We start from the raw sequence: 19,272 nt of genomic DNA on the forward strand, positions 1-19,272 counted from the left end.
CTTTTTGTAATTTAAAAAAAAAGGAAAAAGTTAAAAAAATAAATGGAGATGAATGTGAATGCCTAAATTGGCTTCTCATTCTTGCAAAATATAAATTATAATTTTTTTAAATTTTTTTGTGTGCAACTCACTTATTATCAAATTTTAAATTAAAAATAATAAATACATATATAAATATAAAATTAAATAAATAATAAATATATATATTATAGAATGGCTTAGGATAAAAGACTAAATATACTTTTGATTTATCCCCAATTTTTATTAATTTTTTTAGTCAAATTGATTCAATATCAATTTTTTACAAAATGCTCGTATTGACTTATCGACTTAGGAGAGGTAAAAGCTTATCAAATACTAATTATTTGGTCATTTATATTAATAGTCTCATTTTATTATAAAATTGATCTAATGAATAAATAAAAATAAATTAAAAATTAAAAATTAAATAAACAAACTATGATACTACATGAGCACCTCTATTAATATTATGAAATTGGTCTAATTAAAAAAATAATAAATAAAAAAATAAAAACCAAAAAAGGAGATAAAAGCCAGCTATTGCATCGAATCAAATTGAATCATATCATATAAATTGTTTTGCTTATTTATCAGCTCTTTTTATTACAAATTTTATGTAATTAAAAAATAAAACAACGCAATGGAACAAAAATCAAATTATGGTGTTGCGTTGACGCCTCAATCATAATTTTGTACATAAATTTATCTAAATAAAAAATATATAAATATAAAAAAAAGAGTAAAAGGTTTTTTAAAAAATAAATATAAGATATCACGCCAATATATTGAAGGAGGCTTAAACAACAATAATTAATAATAACAATAAACTAAGTTTTATATGTTATAACTTAATGGTCCACTATCAAATACTAATAAAATTGAGTAAACTTTATATAATGGATGGATGACTTAATTATGTATAAATATAATATTTTATTAAATTAAGATATTAAATAATAATTTCATTAATATAGTATGTATAATAAAAATAAGTAATTATCAAATTAAAAAGAGAAAAATAACAAAACAAAGAAAATAATATAAAATTTTAATAATTAAATCATATAGGTCCCGTTTTAAAAATTAAAATATCAAATAAAACAAGAAAATATAAATAATGAAAAAATAAAATCACTTGACACATGACATACTTTTGATATCAAGTGAGTCATTAAAAGATAAAATCTAAATAATTATTTATTAATAAATAAAAAATAAACAAGTGGCATACCTCGGTATTAAGTGGGATAACACACACAAATTTAAAAATATTTAAAATATTAGTACATTTTGTGTTTAAAATTTATGTAATTAAAAAACAAAAGAAAAAAACCAAGATTAGGGTGCTATATGGACAAATTGATTAGTTTTTTTTTTTTTTCACAAATTTATTTAAATTAAAAATAAAAAAAGTTGGCAAAAAAGAAATAAGAAGAAAAAACCAAAAAAAAAAAGAGAAAAAAAATAAGATGTCACATTGACACCTTTAATGAAAGTGAAACAAAATTCAATATAAATAAAATTTATATATTTGGTAGATGAATGCATAAATTATATATTAAATATTTATTAATTAATATTTTATCCCTAAAAAGGGAAGAAAAAAAAAACTTGGTGTAAAATGGATCCCACTTTTCAAACATATTTTTTTTAAAAAAAATTGTTGAATATAAAAAATTTAATAAATAGAAAAAATTAAAAAAAGTATTACATGATACCTTTTAATCATATACTATTCATCCGTAGGAAAAGCCTAATATGAAGTTTCAGAAGTGAAATTCATAAAGTTTCAATACAAATTAAAATAAAAAATCAAAATTAATAAATTAAAAATTTTCATCACATAAATCAAGTATGCAAATTTTTTTAAAAAAATTATATATTTATTAAATAGGTATTTTTAGTAAAAAAATTAATAGAATTTTTATCATCGAATAAGTATCGATCAAAGTTGAATTATAAATAATATTTTTAATAAATTTTTTTTACATATTATTAATTTTTACATTAAATTTTATCAATTTATCGATTTAAATTTTTTATTAAAGTTTTATTTACTCATTTCTAAGATGAAACTTTACAACTTTACCTATAAAATTTAATATAAGTTTTATCCTTCATATGCAACCACAATTTATTCTTTAGACATTTTATTGAGGTCACTAGTCACTTTATCTTCTCAATTCCCCAAAAATTATCCAGCTAAGTAATGGAGGAAGGGAAGCTTTCCTTGTTCTAATTAATATTGAAGTCATGAGCTACAATTTATTTGCTTTTCATTCAATTTAGTTATCTGTCAATTGCATTTGGTTGGTTAAGTTTGGTAGGAGCTTATAAATATATACTTGATGTTGGTAGGAGCTTACAAATATATATATATATATATATTTGATGTTATAAAAATTTTAATTTGAATTTAAAAATTTAACATTTGTATATTCTGCAAATAGATTATACTACTGATAAGTTGATTAAAGGTTTTAAACCCATGAACTTTACTCGAATTTTAGTTTGTTATTACAGATTTTATTTATTACATATGTCTTAACTCTCAGTTATTACCTCTAAGGTAAAAGCATATTTGAAAATGATCATAATTGTTTGCTTTAGATATCAAATCCATATACCCTTATATATAAAAAACAAAGTCTCTTAAGTCATTTTATTAAGACGTGTTTTTTTTTTCTTTCTATAATGCTGTGTCGTTTAAGTTAGGGAGGGGGTTTCTGTTGGTTGGAGACAATTTGGTTGGGGGAAAGTTTCGACTGTTTAGAGTGTATGGTAGAAGTTTTTTTCTGCTTCTTACATGTGTTTCTTTTTCTTCTTACAGGTATCTATGGTGTTATTTTTTGTTTAACAATTGTCTTTGACTGCAATAGGTTTGTTTAAAGTTAAGTTTTGAAGTTGTTACATTTGGTTTGGCTATTGATTTTTGTTTTTTATCTTTCCATCTTTTTTTTTTTCTCTCATTTTTTTTGCTAAAATTTGTTCTTTGTTTTGTTGATTTTGATGTTATATATTTTTATGTTGATCGAGATTTAGGTTTTGTGATTCTTGAGGTTGTATGTTGTTCTTAATGTGTTTTTTTTTTTTTAGTTATTTATCTTTGCATGCTCTGATCTTGGTTGAAACTTGGATTATTTTTTTATTTTTGGGTTTTCATTGTTATTTTAGATTTTTACTGTTTTTGAGTAAAATATGTATTTTGGATAAAATGTAAAGCTTGAATTGTTTGTATTTATAATCAGAAGATCATGGTAGTATATGAATAATGTTAATATTTGGATATCTCTGTTTTGCTTGTCATGATATCAAATAAAAAAAAAATTGCTTTTACAAAAAGAGGTCAAAAGAAATTCCTTCCCTTGATATCATAAAAAATGCTGTCACTATCTTCTCCATTATTTGTTATCTATGCAGTTATTATAACACAAAAAGTGACAAAGACTCTACTACTATCTTTCCTATTGTTTGCTATTTTTATAACATAAAAAGTAATTACAACCAAGACATTTGAAGTCGAATAAACCCAAACATCCACAGCCCATAAAATAGTCTTAAACATCATTGGCTCAAAAACAAAAACAGATGTTAAATTAATAAACAGTTTGGGATTGTTTTCATTTTCTTATTAGATAATCTATTTTGGTTTTGTCTGCAAGATTAGTGGATTGCCATAATATTTCATATATGTGAGACTAACAAGTTTTAAAAAATAATCATGTTTAATGTAAATAGTATAGATGGTTAGTGAATAATGATTGCAAAATAAATTTTCAAGTTTAAGGAGGAAAACAATGCCTACAATGCCAGGTTTCGACTTCATTTTCAATGCATAAAAACTTACAATTTTGTCAATGGATTTGTTTATAGTTTGAAGGTTTTGATCTAGATATATGATTGTATGTGTATTCATTTGTTAATAGTTTTGGTGGTTTAATATGAGAATTTGTCACTTTCATGATTAAGATTTAAGATGTATGTTGATCTTGATTAAGACAAACCATGTTACTTTAATCATATAAAATATTTGTATTACTACTTACTGTTATTTTTTTTTCTTCCACATCTCATTATTGTTACTATGTGAATTTATAGTATTGAATTTCTTTTAAAGGTTATTTAAAATCTGATGAGTTATTACGAAGATCGTTAATATCTCAATCATTAGATTGTAGGTGTAGTGGATTTTTTTAATATTATGAACAATATATATAAACTATTTTATATGAATAATTTTTTATTAAAATTAACAGTTTATTTACTATACATTTTTTTAACATATATTACTATTGAATTATGTTGTTCATTAATCATTCAATTTATTTATTTTTTGTTTGGTTAATGGCTATTGATAAGAATTTTTATTTTTTTGTAGGTTCTATTATAATTGAGAGGTTGTTTTCATGTGAGGTGAATTTTAGGATTTGGTTTTGTTATTTGTAATGTTGTTTGTTATGCTTAATAACAGAAGATGTGCATTTATAATTAGGTTACATGTAGCGTTAAATTTCTTTTTAGAGTTATTTAAAATTTGATGAGATATTATAGAGATTGTTTATATCTTTATTAGATTATAGGTTTATTGGATTCTTTTTATATTATAAATGGTATATATAGACTAATTTGTATAAATAACTTTTGGTTAAAATTAAAAGGTTACTTAATATTCATTTTTTTTATATTAATTTTTGTTAAATTATGTTGTTCATTGATCATTTTATTTATTTTCTGTGTTTAGTCAATGGCTGTTGATAGAGTTTTCTATTTTTTTGCAGGATATGGGCAACGCTGCAGTTAATTCATCATCACCCAACTTGGACTTTGCAAGCCATCATCAAGTTGAGCTCGACAGTTCTAAAACAATCAGTCAGTTCCCACCATGTGATATATCATTCAGCGACTACACCCCCTGCCAAGATAAAGTGAGGGGAAGGAAATTTGATCATAACATGATGAAATATAGAGAGCGGCATTGTCCCACGAAGGAAGAACTCTTCCTCTGTCGTATACTTGCTCCTCCAAAATATAAGACCCCTTCTAAATGGCTTCAGAGCCGAGATAATGCCTGGTATGACAACATCCCTCATAGAGAACTTAGCATTGAGAAGGCCATTCAGAATTGGATTCACGTGGAGGGTGATCGTTTCGGATTCCCTGGGGGAGGCACCATGTTCCCTCAGGGAGCTGATGCATATAGCGATGACATTGGCAAGCTCATTCCCCTTGCTGATGGAACCATCAAAACAACAGTTGATACCGACTGTGGGGTAAGTAATGAACATTATCTTCAATTTATTTGCTCGTATCTTTTCGCATCTTTTAGGATTTGTTGCTATCTAATTGGCTTATAAACTTTTTGAAGTCATGAATTCTTTGTCTCCTGTGCCATTACAAAGACCGTATCAACTTTTGGTCTATGATAATAACTGGTATTCCTATGGTCTACTAATTGCCTTCGATAATTCTTTTCTTCTTTTCTCTGGTGTTAGGTTGCAAGTTTCGGTGCTTACCTCTTAAAGAGGAATGTCTTGACAATATCTTTTGCTCCAAGAGATACATATGAAGCATAGGTCCAGTTTGCGCTGGAACATGGAGTTCCTGCAATGATTGGAATCATGGGTTCAAAGAGGCTTCCTTACCCAGCAAGGGCTTTTGACTTGGCTCATTGTTCTCGTTGTTTGATCCCTTGGCAAAACCATGGTAAGGCATCTTTACCATTTCACTCCATTTAAATTACAATTATTATATTTTGTATTCCAAGTTACAACACTCAATTTAACTGTACAAAATATGAAGAAGATGGCTACTCTAATAGTCCTACTTTTCATTGCTCGATGATCAATGCAAACATCAATGGTCATCCTATCTTGATAAACAATTATACAAATATTATAACAATATTACATAACGAAGCATATATTCAAAATATCTATTAACAAATTTTCATTACATTTTTTCTACAGCATATTCTTAAGAGTTTTCACAAACATCTATAAGACAAAAATTATTTTATCACTTTGTTAATTCTTCATATAAATAAATCTTGGACCATTCAATATAATAGCAAAAACAAATCATTCTTAGGAGGATGTAAAAAATTCATTACTGATAATCACTTGAAAATTAATGACTACTGCTTATTTACTATGATAGCACATAATACTTTTTGAATAATTATCTATCTTAATTATGAATAAATTATTTAATTATACATTTTCTCTTAAATTGATTACCTTTATATTTGCTATAACAATAAACATTAGTATTCAATTTTATATTAAATTTCAGTTACTAAATTTAGAATAAATTATTTCAGACAAATAAAATATAAAAAATTAACTTAACACATTAAGGGAAGCCAAGTTCGCTCACTAGTTAATATTAACAAGTATCATTTTTGGGATAATTTTTGAATGGATGGTCTAAAATCTTGGCATCAAGATTAATTCATTTATTTATATTATGTTCAAATAAATATATAATTAATATAATTATTATTGTGTCAATGGCTTCCGATCTAAAATTTTATTTTCAAGCTAGATATGATCCAATTGAATAATTCTACTCAAAAATATAAATGTTTACAAGTTAAATCGAATCAAATTTAGATCGAACTCATATTTGATATTAATAATTTATATATTTATTTATGTTCGATTGAATTTTATATTTTTGACATCAAAATTTTTTAAAATTTAATCTAAATTAAAAAAATAAATTTTAAACATATCTATTAAATTTAATTTATATAATAAAAAATTAAAATATAAAAATAAAAATTTATATATACACACTTATATAATTATAATATTTTAATTATATATTTTATTTTAATTATGCTCAAATTTTAATTATTTTATTCAAGCTCAAAATTTAAATGAATCTAAAAATTATATATAAATTTATTTAATAAATTTTAAATTTTTATTCAAATTCTTAAAAATATTAAACGAACCTTTAAATTTGTATGGATAACTTAATCCTTAAATTAATATAGTCATGAACATCATGAGCAGTAACAATTACAAAGAAGAATGCCATTAGCGCTGTAAAAGTAAAAAGAGTGTAGTAAAATAGAAAATTTATCAACCACTTTGAATCCCGAAAAAAGCGGAGTCTCCGACTCACCTGGTGGTGCCGTTGCTCTAAAGTTGTCTTGTCTCCAGGCGGCGAGTTTCGAACCTCACCCTTAAAAAAATCTCTACGAAAACGTATGACTGTTTTGTTTTTCTTTTGTTAGGTCGAAATAGATGAATAGGGCAATAAAAGCAGCCGTTTTGAACCCGCAAAGCAACTATCTTTTCCAAAGGGCTTCCTTCTTCCATTCCACTCCCGTCCTTGAATACAAAAGACGAAAGCATTGGCAATTTGTAAGCTTTCTTTTTTTTTTTTTTTTGGTTGATTGAAACAGATTTTTGTACTTTTGAACATGTTTCCTTCCATGGGTTTTGTTTGCTTTGTGAAAATTTGCTGTATTTTTATGATTTATGGTGTCTTAGATTAGATAATTTGGAAAAAATAATGTTTATCAAAAAAAATTTTGAAGCTGTTTCTCTCCTCATTTTGGAGCCTTTTTGCTATCTGGGGTTGCATATAATATGTAAATGAAGACATTGGAGTCTTGGTGCACTTTTTTTTTTTTTTTGTATCTATGATTTTTTTAGTGATTGAATATATTAGAAATTGGAATGGTAAAGAATGTTAATATTATGAAAAATACAGGCAGCCTGTGAATTTGATTCCATATTTAATTGATTAGTTTTTAATTTGAGATTATTAAGTTCAAAATGCTTAATTTTCATTTAGTGCAAATGGCAAGTTCTGAATTTGGGTTGAATTTCGAATGGTTAGATGTCTCGGTACTCATTGATGACATTTATTTGACTTTAATTGCTAGATTTTTTGTTTATGTTTTTTTTTTTCTAGAAAGTATTTAGTATGCCAATTTCTTATGTTTATAATGCTCTCTTGATTAAATGTATGAATATGTATCTAGAAAGTGAAAACTAGCAGTCATAGGTTTTTTATCTGCAGTGGAAAAACAGTTGTAATTCAAGATCTATTAGGAGAATGAGTTGAGGTTTTAAGAAAAACTTCTTTTGCCTAAGATATGATACTGGATGAAGCTATTGAAAGAAGCTAGGTATAATGGGATTGTTGTTGGTTGCTTTCTGCCAATTCTTGTACTCCGTTAGGAGTATTTATTTTCTTTTGGTTAATTATTCCACCCACCTAGGCAGAAAATTCATGTGAAATTCGTTTTTGTTAGTTTTTATACTTATCATCTAACTTGCAATACTTTAAAATTTCTTTTATTCTTTGCAAATTTTGAATGATAATTCATGTAGTTCTTGTAATTTTTTTGTTTGCAGGTTAAGAGACCCAGAAGGCTTCATGCAGAGCAAGAATTATTGCGCAATATCGGTGCTTACGCAGACTACATATTTGAGGTTTCTGTTCATGTTGATTACTTGTTTATCTAGTTTAGGGTGAAATTCAAATAAAACCTGTACGCTTATGGTAAAGCATACATAATCTTGTGGGTTCAAAAGTTGCATTATGGAGAATTTGTATTGAGTGGCCTGTATCATGATCTTAGTAGCCCTATGATAGTCAGTCACGTGCCATTCCATTCCTGAGGGGACCTATCCTACATTTTGGGATTCCCATGCACATATATGGGTGCAGATCCTGCAGGACCTGCCAATCACATATAATGCACGGGATCAACACACGCTGTGGTGACCTTCACCTGACTCCTATATTTCTCTTAGAACTGTGTCAAAGTTATCCATTCACACATTTGAATTGGAACTACTACTTAATGTAGTCAAGACCTATATCTATGAACTTAATAGTTGGTCAAAATCTGGTAATTTAAGATGATGATATTGCTACTTTCCGAATGATGAGCATTTTGGATAGCTTTGAATGAGGATGCTATGTTACTGAAAAGGGAAATAAAGTCTGGCATGTTGAATCAAATTTTAGTTGATTTTTTTTTATGGAATCAATCAAAGTTGGTTTTGTCCTTTTTCAACTAAAAATCAGCATAAGAATTCTTGTTAAGCTTTGTAGGAAAGGTTGAAGGTCAGATTTTTTAAAATTGTCATAAGATGTTTAATTCTAAATGCAAAAGCTGGAAAAAATGATTTTTAATGCTCTAGGTTGTGCTAGTAATACATATTGCCAAAAATTTTCTTCAAACATTAGAAATATTTGTACATTTAACTTTTTAGTATATTATTGCTTTTATTATATCTTTGATTGAAAGGATTTCAACTGTGCTTTGGTCATTCTGTTTTCAGAACTGGAAAGATGAGTTTCATGACGATGATGCAACATCAAATGGAGGCCCCTCATGGTTCAAAAAGCAGAACAGTAGGGGATCCAGAAGAGATTGGCCTGGCTATAGAGGATTTCAGTACAGGGGTAGAAGTAAGGATGTGAAGTACCTGGGTTTATGATATGTTAATCTTTTAAAACTTGTCATTTTCACACCTCTAAATTTATTACACAAATATGAAATCATGCCCATCTAAAGGGGCCTTTAGATTGAATTTTGTTCATATTTTTCCAGGGAGTGGCCTTTTGAAACCTTAGTTCTTGGGCTGCATTACTTTAATAATGGTCATTCAGTGTTGGATGTGACGCTCATTGCTCCATTCTGAGCATCTCATAAACCTTCAATAACTGCACAACAATTTATGCCCTTATTCTGAAAGTTTTTTGAAATTTCATTAGGGGGTTATAGCATATTGCATGTTCTAGCATGTTATTCTCCTGGATTAAGGGCCAAAACTTCTCGTTTTAAACACTTGATCAGGACCTTTTGAGTTTTGTGAAGACAGTGATGATAACATTGAGAACATGTTTAGGTCTGCATTTCGTGGAAGCCAGTTCTTTTATTGGTCCTTCATTAATGAGGAGAATCCTCAATGGAGGAGCTCATCCAGATACTCAAATAACTATGAGAAATCTTGGAACTGGAGATATAGATTTGATGAGGATTCTGATTCTGACTCGTCAACCAAATCAGATACTTCAGAGAGTTCAGACCAAGATATGGTTGCAGACAGGCAGGCCCTTGGCCTAAGTGCATCTGGTTCTCTAACACTTGAAGACGTTAAAAATGCGTGAGTTCTTTGTTGTGTTTCTCAAATACTCTTTTATTTTTTTGTTATTTCTTTTTGGGTGCATACAGTAACCTTGTAAATTGTTTCTGTTGTTAAAAGCACCATGGCTGCTTTTAAAGGATATTTCTTTATGTTGACTAATTGATTTCATTCTCTAATTTTTAGATATAGGGCCTGTGCACTGAAATGGCATCCAGATCATCATCATGGCTCTTCGAAGGTATCAACATACCCCATTCATCAGGGTACTTTATTGTTCTGCTTAGAATACTGGACTGATTTGATTGTTTTGCGGAAGATTCAGGATTGTCCTTTTATAAGGAAAAAACTGTTATAATATTTGATATCTAAATTCTAAAATAATGACTGTTAATTTAACCAAACTTGTGCCGGTTTTTATGGCTACATTTTAAATACCAGACTGGTAGATAATTGCTTGTTGACTTCAAACACTTATGTTCTTTTTGATTGTTCTATTATCATTGTTATTTAACTTAGTTTAATGAACTATTCAATGAATGCATATTGAGCAGGCTGTTGCAGAGGAGAAATTCAAGCATTGTAACTCAGCGTATCAGTCTTTATGTGATAAGTTGGCTGTGAACTGAGGATTCTTTGAAGCATGTGCTCTAGATTTCTTCAAGCTACCACATTTCGTCGGAGGTCAGGAAATCTGTCATGTTTAACAGTGACTTTTGTAGTTTATATTGAGATAATGGTGCTGTGGTGCGAGTTATGTGAATATAGTTCCATTCCCCCCCATGCGTACTGTGGCATAAACACACCAGCTGTGATTCAAGATTTAAATGCACCATAAGAAAGAGCCTTTGTTTCTCATCTGGGTTGCTTGCCAGAGTTGACAGGGAGAATGAATAACTGATGACCCTTTCCTAGTCTCGCAGCTGAGATTGTTATTAGAATTAGTTCAACTTTTCTCAAGGTGGGATTATTGTGAAATTAATGGAAGGATCTTTTGCCTGCTCATTCATGTATGATCTGTGCTTGGTGAAAAACATGTATAATGGAACATATATTAAAATTGGAAGAAGGAAAATATGTGCTGGAAATGGTGATAATTATGGAACTTTTGTCTCTATTGTTTGGTTTACAAAGAAAACAACAACAGTGAACTAAAAGATACGAGTTCAATTTCTTTTCTTTTTTCAAATTTTATTACTGATAGCTGTAAGATTCCAATTTCATTCTACTCAATTCGAATTATATTTTGGAGTTTGTGAATTTGGATTTTGAGGTTTATTTAAACCTGTTCTAATAGCCAAAGTTGACTTTTGATGGGTAATTAGATAACTAATTCAGTGATTTACTTTTATGTAGTTTTATTCTGTATATGTGATTGTTGTTACAAATTTAATTTAAAAAAATTAAGTTTTTTTTTGGGGGGCTCAAATGCTTGAATGGTGAATTTGGCTTAAGCAACTTTATAGGGAACATTGATTATGGGTTTGCATTAATTAATTGTCTTGAGAATTATCATTTTGGAAAATGCAGATTATAATAATGTGATCAACCTTCATAGAAATTTATGATATAAATTGGATGATTCCTTTTATAAGGCAATCATCTTTTGTTTTGGTTTGGTTTTACAGTGACTTCAGAGCTTGGTGGAGTTGTAGGCCTAGAGTTTGGTTTTCAACATAAATAAAGAAATTACGTTAGCTGTTCGTTTGTCTCAACCCTTAGGCAGTTATTGTCAGGTTCAATGAAATATGGTTCATATTGACTACTAATAAAATGGATTTTATTTTGCTTTCAAAGTTTATATATATATAGACTTGAGTCAAAGAATTTATTAGATAGATGATGTATGTATGTTGCAAATATTCCATTTTGTTTCCCTGCAAACTTTCATAGTTGTTTGACAATCAATTTTATCATATATTTAGACAGTACAATCTCCATATCATGATTGACAATGGACGTGTGATGCGGATACTTAAGGTTTGTTTAGTAAAAAGGATAAAAAAATTTTTAAATTAAAAATTTATTAATCATCAAATTAATAAATTTTTTATTTTCACTTTTTTCGACTCATCTTACTAAGAAGCAAAGCTTTAATGAAACTGTAGAGTCAATAGCAACAAATACCAACTTAACTAGATGCTACTCTTGCCCTGTTCCATTTGTTGTTAAGCGTCCACAGTCCACACATACGACACACCAAAGTGAAATGACAAGCAGAAGCACTGAAATTTCAGCAGCAATGGACAATACATGAGATTTATTGAAGCAACTTATCCAAAATGCCTGTCTGTTATAGACAATCTTCATGATTAACAAGGTTTTTGTAATACCCGAAAAAAAAAAAAAAGAGATTATTTCTTTAATAAAGAATGAGAAGTGCAGATGACTTATTGATAAATAACCTAAATTTTTTTATTAATAGAGTTAACTTTTCAGTTTTCAGTCGACGATTAGTCGTAATAAAAACAGAAACTTATTTCTCATATGTTTCTTATACAGAATAGATCATTTGAAGGATTCCATGTGAAGGGAAGAACAAATCTACAAGGAGAAATTATCTGTTAGAGGTGAGTAAATAATTTTTTTTAATTTTTGGAGTATTGATGGTTAAGTCTTAAAGTGTAAATTATAATCGAGAAAGCCTAAAATTTTAGGGTTTCCATTATCCCTCTTTAGGCAGATGATTTAGACTTTAATTAGAGTCAAGTTAAGTGTTGAGAAAGTTGGTAATGTGAATTTATTGCTGAAACATAAATTTGATGGGAATAGAAAGGAAAATCTTTGTTTTGTATAAATCCTGATATAAATCATATGTTTGTAGTGATGAATTAAGATTATATTCTGTATTAAAGGGTTAAATACTACTATGATTACTATATATGGTTGGAAAGCATGTTGAATCTAATTTTTTAATGAAACAAACAGGAGTCGAATTCGAGTTCTCTATGAAGAGTTATCCAATTTTTACCTAAGGAGGTACAGGCTGCCTAGTAACAGCAGTAAGGGGGAATTACGAAATTTCCCTAAATTTTTATACAAGGATTTACAGTTTAAGCCATATATGTTTGGAAAGCTTATCGAGTCTACTTTCCAATGAAATAAGCGAAATTGAATTTGGAGTTACCTATGAATAAATACGTAATTTTTATGAAAAGGTACATAGGCTGTCTGGCAGCAGCATATGACGTGGATTACAAAAATTGTTATAATTAATCCACAAAGAATCACGAGATGAGCCATATATGGTTAGAAAGCTTGTCAAGTCTAATTTCTAACACATTAATAAGATTTTAATTCCGAATTGGATATCTTGAGTTATGATCGTTTTAGTGAAAGTAGCGCTGAAAGCCAGAATTAATTACTCGAGTTATTACTTGTTTAACTTAATTGTTTTGGTATAAGTGGCCTCAAATGGGTTGATTAATTATTGTTATGTTGGAATTATCTTGAATAGGCCACTAAATTTTGAGGGAGAAAAATTAGGTGGTGGAATCAGAAGAAGGTAAGTAGAATCTCACATACTTTGTTTGTTTTCGAAACTATGTATATATATGTTTTTAAATGAAAGAATGTTTTATTTCATTATTTTCAGTGTATGAAAATATGATCAAGCATATGATTATTTTGTGTTTCTCTATATAAATGATGGATCATGCTTATGAATGAAATGAGAAAATGATTTATGTTTAAAGAATGATTTTATGATAGCTACGTTTTTATATCCCTGGGAAGTGGGATCATCGACACCAGAACTAGTTCTACGACCCTAGCTAACGGGTAATAGTAGTTAGTAAAGACATGATCATACAACCCTGGCTAACGGGTAATAGTAGTTAGCGTAAACCTTGGCTAACAGGTTATAATAGTTAGCAATGATCATGAGAATGAAATTATCGATACGGCCAATGTCACAGGTTATAGCAGTGACCGTAGCTAACGATTTGAATGATGATGATGATTTACGATGATTTTTAATGATTGATCCATGATTTGGTTTGACTACGATATTTGAATGATAGCATATTTTGACATTGATTTATGAATTTATGAAGTGACATATTTTGACATTATGATTTGACAAATGTTTTGAATGATCTATATGACATGTATGAAAATGATGTTTGATCTGGTAAGGTGTGTAAGCCTTTACTTACTGAGCTGTGGTTTGCTTATTCCTTATTTTCTTTTCTTTTACAGATGTTATGAATGATAAGTATGATTAGCTTGAGAAAAGCTAGAAGAACCGAGCATTGGAGAACTACTTAGAAATATAGGATTTTATGAAGTATTGTTTATTTTAGTTGTAATACTCTACTTTGAACCTTTGGAGACTTGTTATCTAGCTATGTTACTTAATGAGAACATTTTATATTTGAGAGTTGTTTAATGGTTATGGATTAGGCTTCGTATTGCTTTGGGGTTTTACTTCAAGGTAATATGGCAGTGTTATGCCTCGATTCGAGGCGTGACAAAATTGATATCAGAGCCAGGTTTAAGATCCAGGAAAGGAAAGAATTGAGTTATAGATAGTGTAGAACTTAAGTATTCTTAGCATTTACACTGATAAGATTCGATTATTTTATTTTGATCACTTACGAATTTTTTTTCTTTGTTGGTATTAAATTAGGTAAGAATGAGTGGTAGAAATGAGACATTAGCAGACCTTGTGGGTCGAAGGAAAAGAACTGACAGGAGAAGGGATGAATCTGAAACCATCAATGTTTAAGATGAGCAAATTGATATTGAAAATGCTCTTAATGCTCCGGTGACGCGGGATGATTTAGTTGGAGTGTGTCAGGTGGTGTCTAATTTGATACAACAATAGCAGCAAACATAAGAGAATATGCAACAACGCGAGACAACTTATGAACGATTTCGAAAGGTTAACCCACCTCAGTTTGAAGGCGGCCCTAATCCTTTGGTTATAGAAGCTTGGGTTAAAGAGTTAGAAAAACTCTTTAAGGCAATGCGTATCTCTGAAGATTTGAAATTGAGCTTGGCTGTCATTCAACTAAGAGAAAATGCTGAGTACTGGTGGGATACCATAAATCCCACATTTGAAGATTCAGATGAGCCTCTGACTTGGAAAAAGTTTAAAGAGATTTTCTTTGACCAATATTTTCCAGAATCAGTGAAAGTAAAGAAGGAGAATGAGTTTCTGCAATTACAGCAAAAGCATGATATGTCTATGCTGAAGTATGCCAACAAGTTTAATGAGCTGGGACGTTTTTGTACTCACATCATTGACTCAGATAAGAATAAGGCAATACGATTCGAGCATGGGTTGAAGCCAAGTATTCGATCTCGTTTATCTTCTCACATAATTGATAGTTATAAAGATGTGTTATAGCGAGCACTGAAGATTGAGTCAGACATGAAAAGATTTGAGCAAGAGAGGGGTGATAAGAAATGCTCGAGGTTTGAGGGAGATTAGAGTAATCATCAAAAGAATGTCAGAGGAAACATAAGTAAGAAGTGGGAGACGAAATCTGGTATTAAGCTCGAGAAATGTGATTTTTGTAAGCGATTTCATTCTGGACCATGTTTTAGAAAAGCAAGAATTTACTTTAAATGTGGAAAATATGGACATATTGCTCAAAATTGCCTAAACAAGAAGAATAATGCTGTTAAAGCTAAACCGATGGAATAACCACAAAAGGAAAATGCTCGAGTTTTCACTTTAACCCGCCAAGATGCTAATGCAAATGATAATGTGGTGACAGGTATTGTTCTTATTAATCGTGTCCATGCTAATGTTCTATTTGATTCTGAGGCCTCTCATAGTTTTATTTCTGTCAAATTTTCTACATCTTTGAGTATTGAACCTGAAAAGTTGAATGAGCCTTTATATGTTGCTACTCCTGTGGGAAAAATTATGTGTGTTGATACTATTTATAAGAATTATGTTGTACACATAGGGAGTTGTGAACTATTAACAGATTTGGTACAGTTAAAGATGCTAGAGTTTGATGTGATTTTAGGGATGAATTGGTTATCTATACATCATGCAGTTATTGATTGTTACAGAAAAAGAATAGTGTTTCAGTGTTCAAGATAATTAGAACTTGTATATGAAGGTCATCATTTAAGCCTTTCGTGTCAGATTATGTCAATTTCAAGTGCCATGCAATCTCTAAAGAAAGGGTGTCCAGGCTACCTCGCCTATGTGAAAGACACTCAAATGAATGTAGGCTCATGATTAAAAGATATTTCGATTGTTAAAGATTTTTTTGATGTTTTTCCTGAGGATTTACTTGGCTTACCTCCTTATCGAGAAATTGAATTTAAAATCGATCTTATCCCTTGAACTGGACCAATATCTAAGCCTTCTTATCGCATGGCTCCATCTGAGTTACGTGAATTAAAGGTGCAACTCCAAGAACTATTAGAGAAAAAGTTTATTCGTCTTAGTTTGTCACCTTGGGGAGCTCTTGTATTGTTTGTTAAAAAGAAAGATGGGAGTCTGCGCTTATGCATTGATTATAGGGAGTTAAATAAAGTGACTGTGAAGAACAAATATCCTCTTCCTCGAATTGATGACTTGTTTGATCAATTACAAGAAGCAAAGGTCTTTTCAAAGATTGATTTACGGTCTGGATATCATCAGTTAAAGATTAAGGCAGGTGATGTATCCAAGACTGCTTTTCGAACTAGGTATGGCCATTATGAATTTTTGGTTATGCCTTTTGGATTAACAAATGCACCTACTGCCTTCATGGACTTGATGAATAGAATTTTTAAACAGTATCTGGATCAATTTGTTGTTGTTTTTATTGATGACATTTTGGTTTATTCTAAGAGTGATGAGGAACATGAGAAGCATTTGAGGATTGTATTACAGATCTTGCGGGATAAACAACTCTTCGTAAAGTTTAGCAAATGTGAATTTTGGTTGACAAGTATTAGTTTTCTTGGTCATGTTATTTTTTAAGATGGGATTTCAGTTGATCCGAAAAAGATTGAGGCAGTGGTGAATTGGCCTCGCCCGATAAATGTGACAGAAGTAAGAAGTTTTATAGGCTTGGCAGGTTATTATAGAAGATTTGTTGAGGGGTTTTCTCAAATTGCTGTGCCATTGACTCATTTAACTCAAAAACAAGCAAAATTTGAATGGACTAAGGAATGTGAACAGAGTTTTCAAGAGCTAAAGCAACGATTGGTGTCAGCACCTATCCTTACCTTACCTTCTGATATTGGTAGTTTTACAATTTATAGTGATGCTTCCAAGAAGGGGTTAGGTTGTGTGTTAATGCAGAATGATAAGGTAATTGCTTATGCTTCTAGGCAATTAAAAACCTACGAGCAGAATTATTCGACTCATGACTTAGAGTTAGCTGCCATTGTGTTTGCTTTGAAAATATGGAGACATTATTTGTATGGGGAGCCTTGTGCAATTTATACAGACTATAAGAGTTTAAAGTATCTGTTTACGCAGAAAGAGTTGAACATGAGACAGAGAAGATGATTGGAATTAATCAAAGATTATGATTTGACCATCAATTATCATCCGGGCAAAGTTAATGTAGTTATTGATGCTCTTAGTAGAAAGTCCATTGGAAGTATGGCTGCTTTGCTTACTTTGCAACCAAAATTATTGGAGGAACTTGATACGCAGCAAATCGAGGTGATTATACAGGAAAAAGGTGTTGTTATGGCTAGTTTGGTGGTTTAACCAACTTTGATCGAAAAGATAAAATTTGCATAAAAAGAAGATAGTGAGTTAGACAGAATTAAAACAGAAGTGCAGAATGGTTTACGGTCAGAGTTTAATCTTCACGATGATGGCACATTACGTTTTAAAAATAGATTATGTGTACCAAATGATCTTGATCTAAAATGAGAGATCTTGAAAGAAGCACATGGGTCTCGATTCACTATACATCCTGGAGGCACTAAGATGTATAAAGATTTGAAAGGAAGTTTTTGGTGGAATAATATGAAACGTGACATAGCTCAGTTTGTGTCCCAATGTCTAGTGTGTCAGCAAGTTAAGGCTGAACACCAAAGACCATCAAGGTTGTTACAACTTTTGAAGATACCGGAATGGAAGTGGGAGCACATCTCTATGGATTTCGTGATGGGGTTGCCTAGGTCATCTAAAGGGAATAATGCAGTGTGGGTAATTGTTGATAGACTCACTAAATCAGCTCATTTTTACCTATCAAGTCGACTACTCCACTTGATAAACTAGCACAATTGTACACGGGTGAAATTATCCAATTGCATGGAGTTCCAGTGAGTATTGTGTCAGATAGAGATTCTAGATTTGTTTCTAAGTTTTGGGTAAGCTTACAGCGAGCTATGGAGATAAATTTGAAATTAAGTACAGCCTTTCACCCTCAGACAAATGGGCAAACAGAGAGAATAAATCAAATTTTAGAAGATATGCTTCGAGCATGTGTGATTGATCTAAAAGGTAGTTGGGATGATTACTTACCTTTAGCGGAGTTTGCTTATAATAATAGTTATCAATCTAGTATTGGGATGGCTCCTTTTGAGGCCTTGTATGGTAGAAAGTGTAGATCCCTTTTATGTTAGGATGATGTTGGGGAAAGAAAACTCCTAGGGCCAGAAATGGTGCAACTGACTGTAAAAAAGATCAAGGTGATTAAGGAGAGACTTAAAGCAGCTCAAGATCGTCAGAAGAGTTGGGTAGATAAAAAGAGAATGGAGTTAGAATTTTAACAAGGGGTTTTTATTTTTTTAAAGGTGTCACCCACAAAAGGTGTTATGCGATTTGGGAAGCGAGGAAAGCTAAGCCCACGTTATATAGGTCCATTTGAAATTCTTGATAAGGTGGGAGAAGTTGCATATAGGATAACCTTGCCACCTCAGCTATCTGACGTGCACAATGTTTTTCATGTGTCCATGTTGAGAAAGTATGTCTCTAACCCAAGCCATGTGATAGAGTATGAACCTTTAGAAGTTCAAGAAGATTTAACATACTTGGAATATTTTATTCGAATAATTGATCAAAAAGAGCAAGTCTTAAGGCATAGAACTATTCCCTTTATAAAAGTCCAATGGAGCAATCATACACCAAGAGAAGCAACTTGGGAAATGAAAGATGATATGAAGAAACGACATCTTCAGTTATTCGAAAATGAAGGTAAATCAAGTTTCGAGGATG

The 19,272-nt window shown here is 30.3% G+C and overlaps 2 protein-coding genes and 1 pseudogene across 3 annotated transcripts; all 3 read left to right on the top strand.

Annotated features, from left to right (window-relative positions):
- The first annotated feature begins 4,682 nt into the window (after positions 1 to 4,682).
- LOC149515133 (putative methyltransferase PMT18 pseudogene) lies at positions 4,683 to 5,756 on the top strand (annotated as a pseudogene).
- A 1,263-nt stretch (positions 5,757 to 7,019) lies between these two features.
- LOC111295618 (uncharacterized) lies at positions 7,020 to 11,314 on the top strand. Of its 2 annotated transcripts, none has more exons than XM_089743858.1 (6): positions 7,020 to 7,394; positions 8,397 to 8,474; positions 9,333 to 9,462; positions 9,851 to 10,160; positions 10,326 to 10,405; positions 10,694 to 11,314. In XM_089743858.1, the coding sequence occupies exons 1-6, from the start codon at positions 7,275 to 7,277 to the stop codon at positions 10,723 to 10,725; spliced, it is 750 nt and encodes a 249-aa protein (XP_089599984.1). In that variant the 5' UTR covers positions 7,020 to 7,274; the 3' UTR covers positions 10,726 to 11,314. The 2 variants fall into 2 exon arrangements, with proteins under 2 accessions (XP_089599984.1, XP_089599983.1); XM_089743857.1 differs by having other exon boundaries at positions 7,028 to 7,394; positions 10,326 to 10,380.
- A 3,671-nt stretch (positions 11,315 to 14,985) lies between these two features.
- Positions 14,986 to 16,364, top strand: LOC149515134 (uncharacterized). Its single transcript, XM_089742991.1, has 5 exons — positions 14,986 to 15,405; positions 15,493 to 15,560; positions 15,643 to 15,715; positions 15,802 to 16,133; positions 16,220 to 16,364. The coding sequence occupies exons 1-5, from the start codon at positions 14,986 to 14,988 to the stop codon at positions 16,362 to 16,364; spliced, it is 1,038 nt and encodes a 345-aa protein (XP_089599117.1).
- Positions 16,365 to 19,272: the final 2,908 nt, after the last annotated feature.

This window comes from Durio zibethinus, chromosome 14 (assembly GCF_047325235.1).
Source record: "Durio zibethinus cultivar Kanyao isolate XHJ-2024 chromosome 14, ASM4732523v1, whole genome shotgun sequence".
In the NCBI taxonomy this organism is placed as follows: Eukaryota; Viridiplantae; Streptophyta; class Magnoliopsida; order Malvales; family Malvaceae; genus Durio; species Durio zibethinus.

Coding starts and splice junctions, on each gene's coding strand:
- LOC111295618 (XM_089743857.1), top strand. CDS start 7,275: ATGAATAGGGCAATAAAAGCAGCCGTTTTGAACCCGCAAAGCAACTAT. Junction 8,475..9,332: donor ACGCAGACTACATATTTGAG/GTTTCTGTTCAT, acceptor TTCTGTTTTCAG/AACTGGAAAGATGAGTTTCA. Junction 10,381..10,693: donor ATCATCATGGCTCTTCGAAG/GTATCAACATAC, acceptor CATATTGAGCAG/GCTGTTGCAGAGGAGAAATT.
- LOC149515134 (XM_089742991.1), top strand. CDS start 14,986: ATGCAACAACGCGAGACAACTTATGAACGATTTCGAAAGGTTAACCCA. Junction 15,561..15,642: donor GGTGATAAGAAATGCTCGAG/GTTTGAGGGAGA, acceptor TCTGGTATTAAG/CTCGAGAAATGTGATTTTTG. Junction 15,716..15,801: donor AGCAAGAATTTACTTTAAAT/GTGGAAAATATG, acceptor TAACCACAAAAG/GAAAATGCTCGAGTTTTCAC.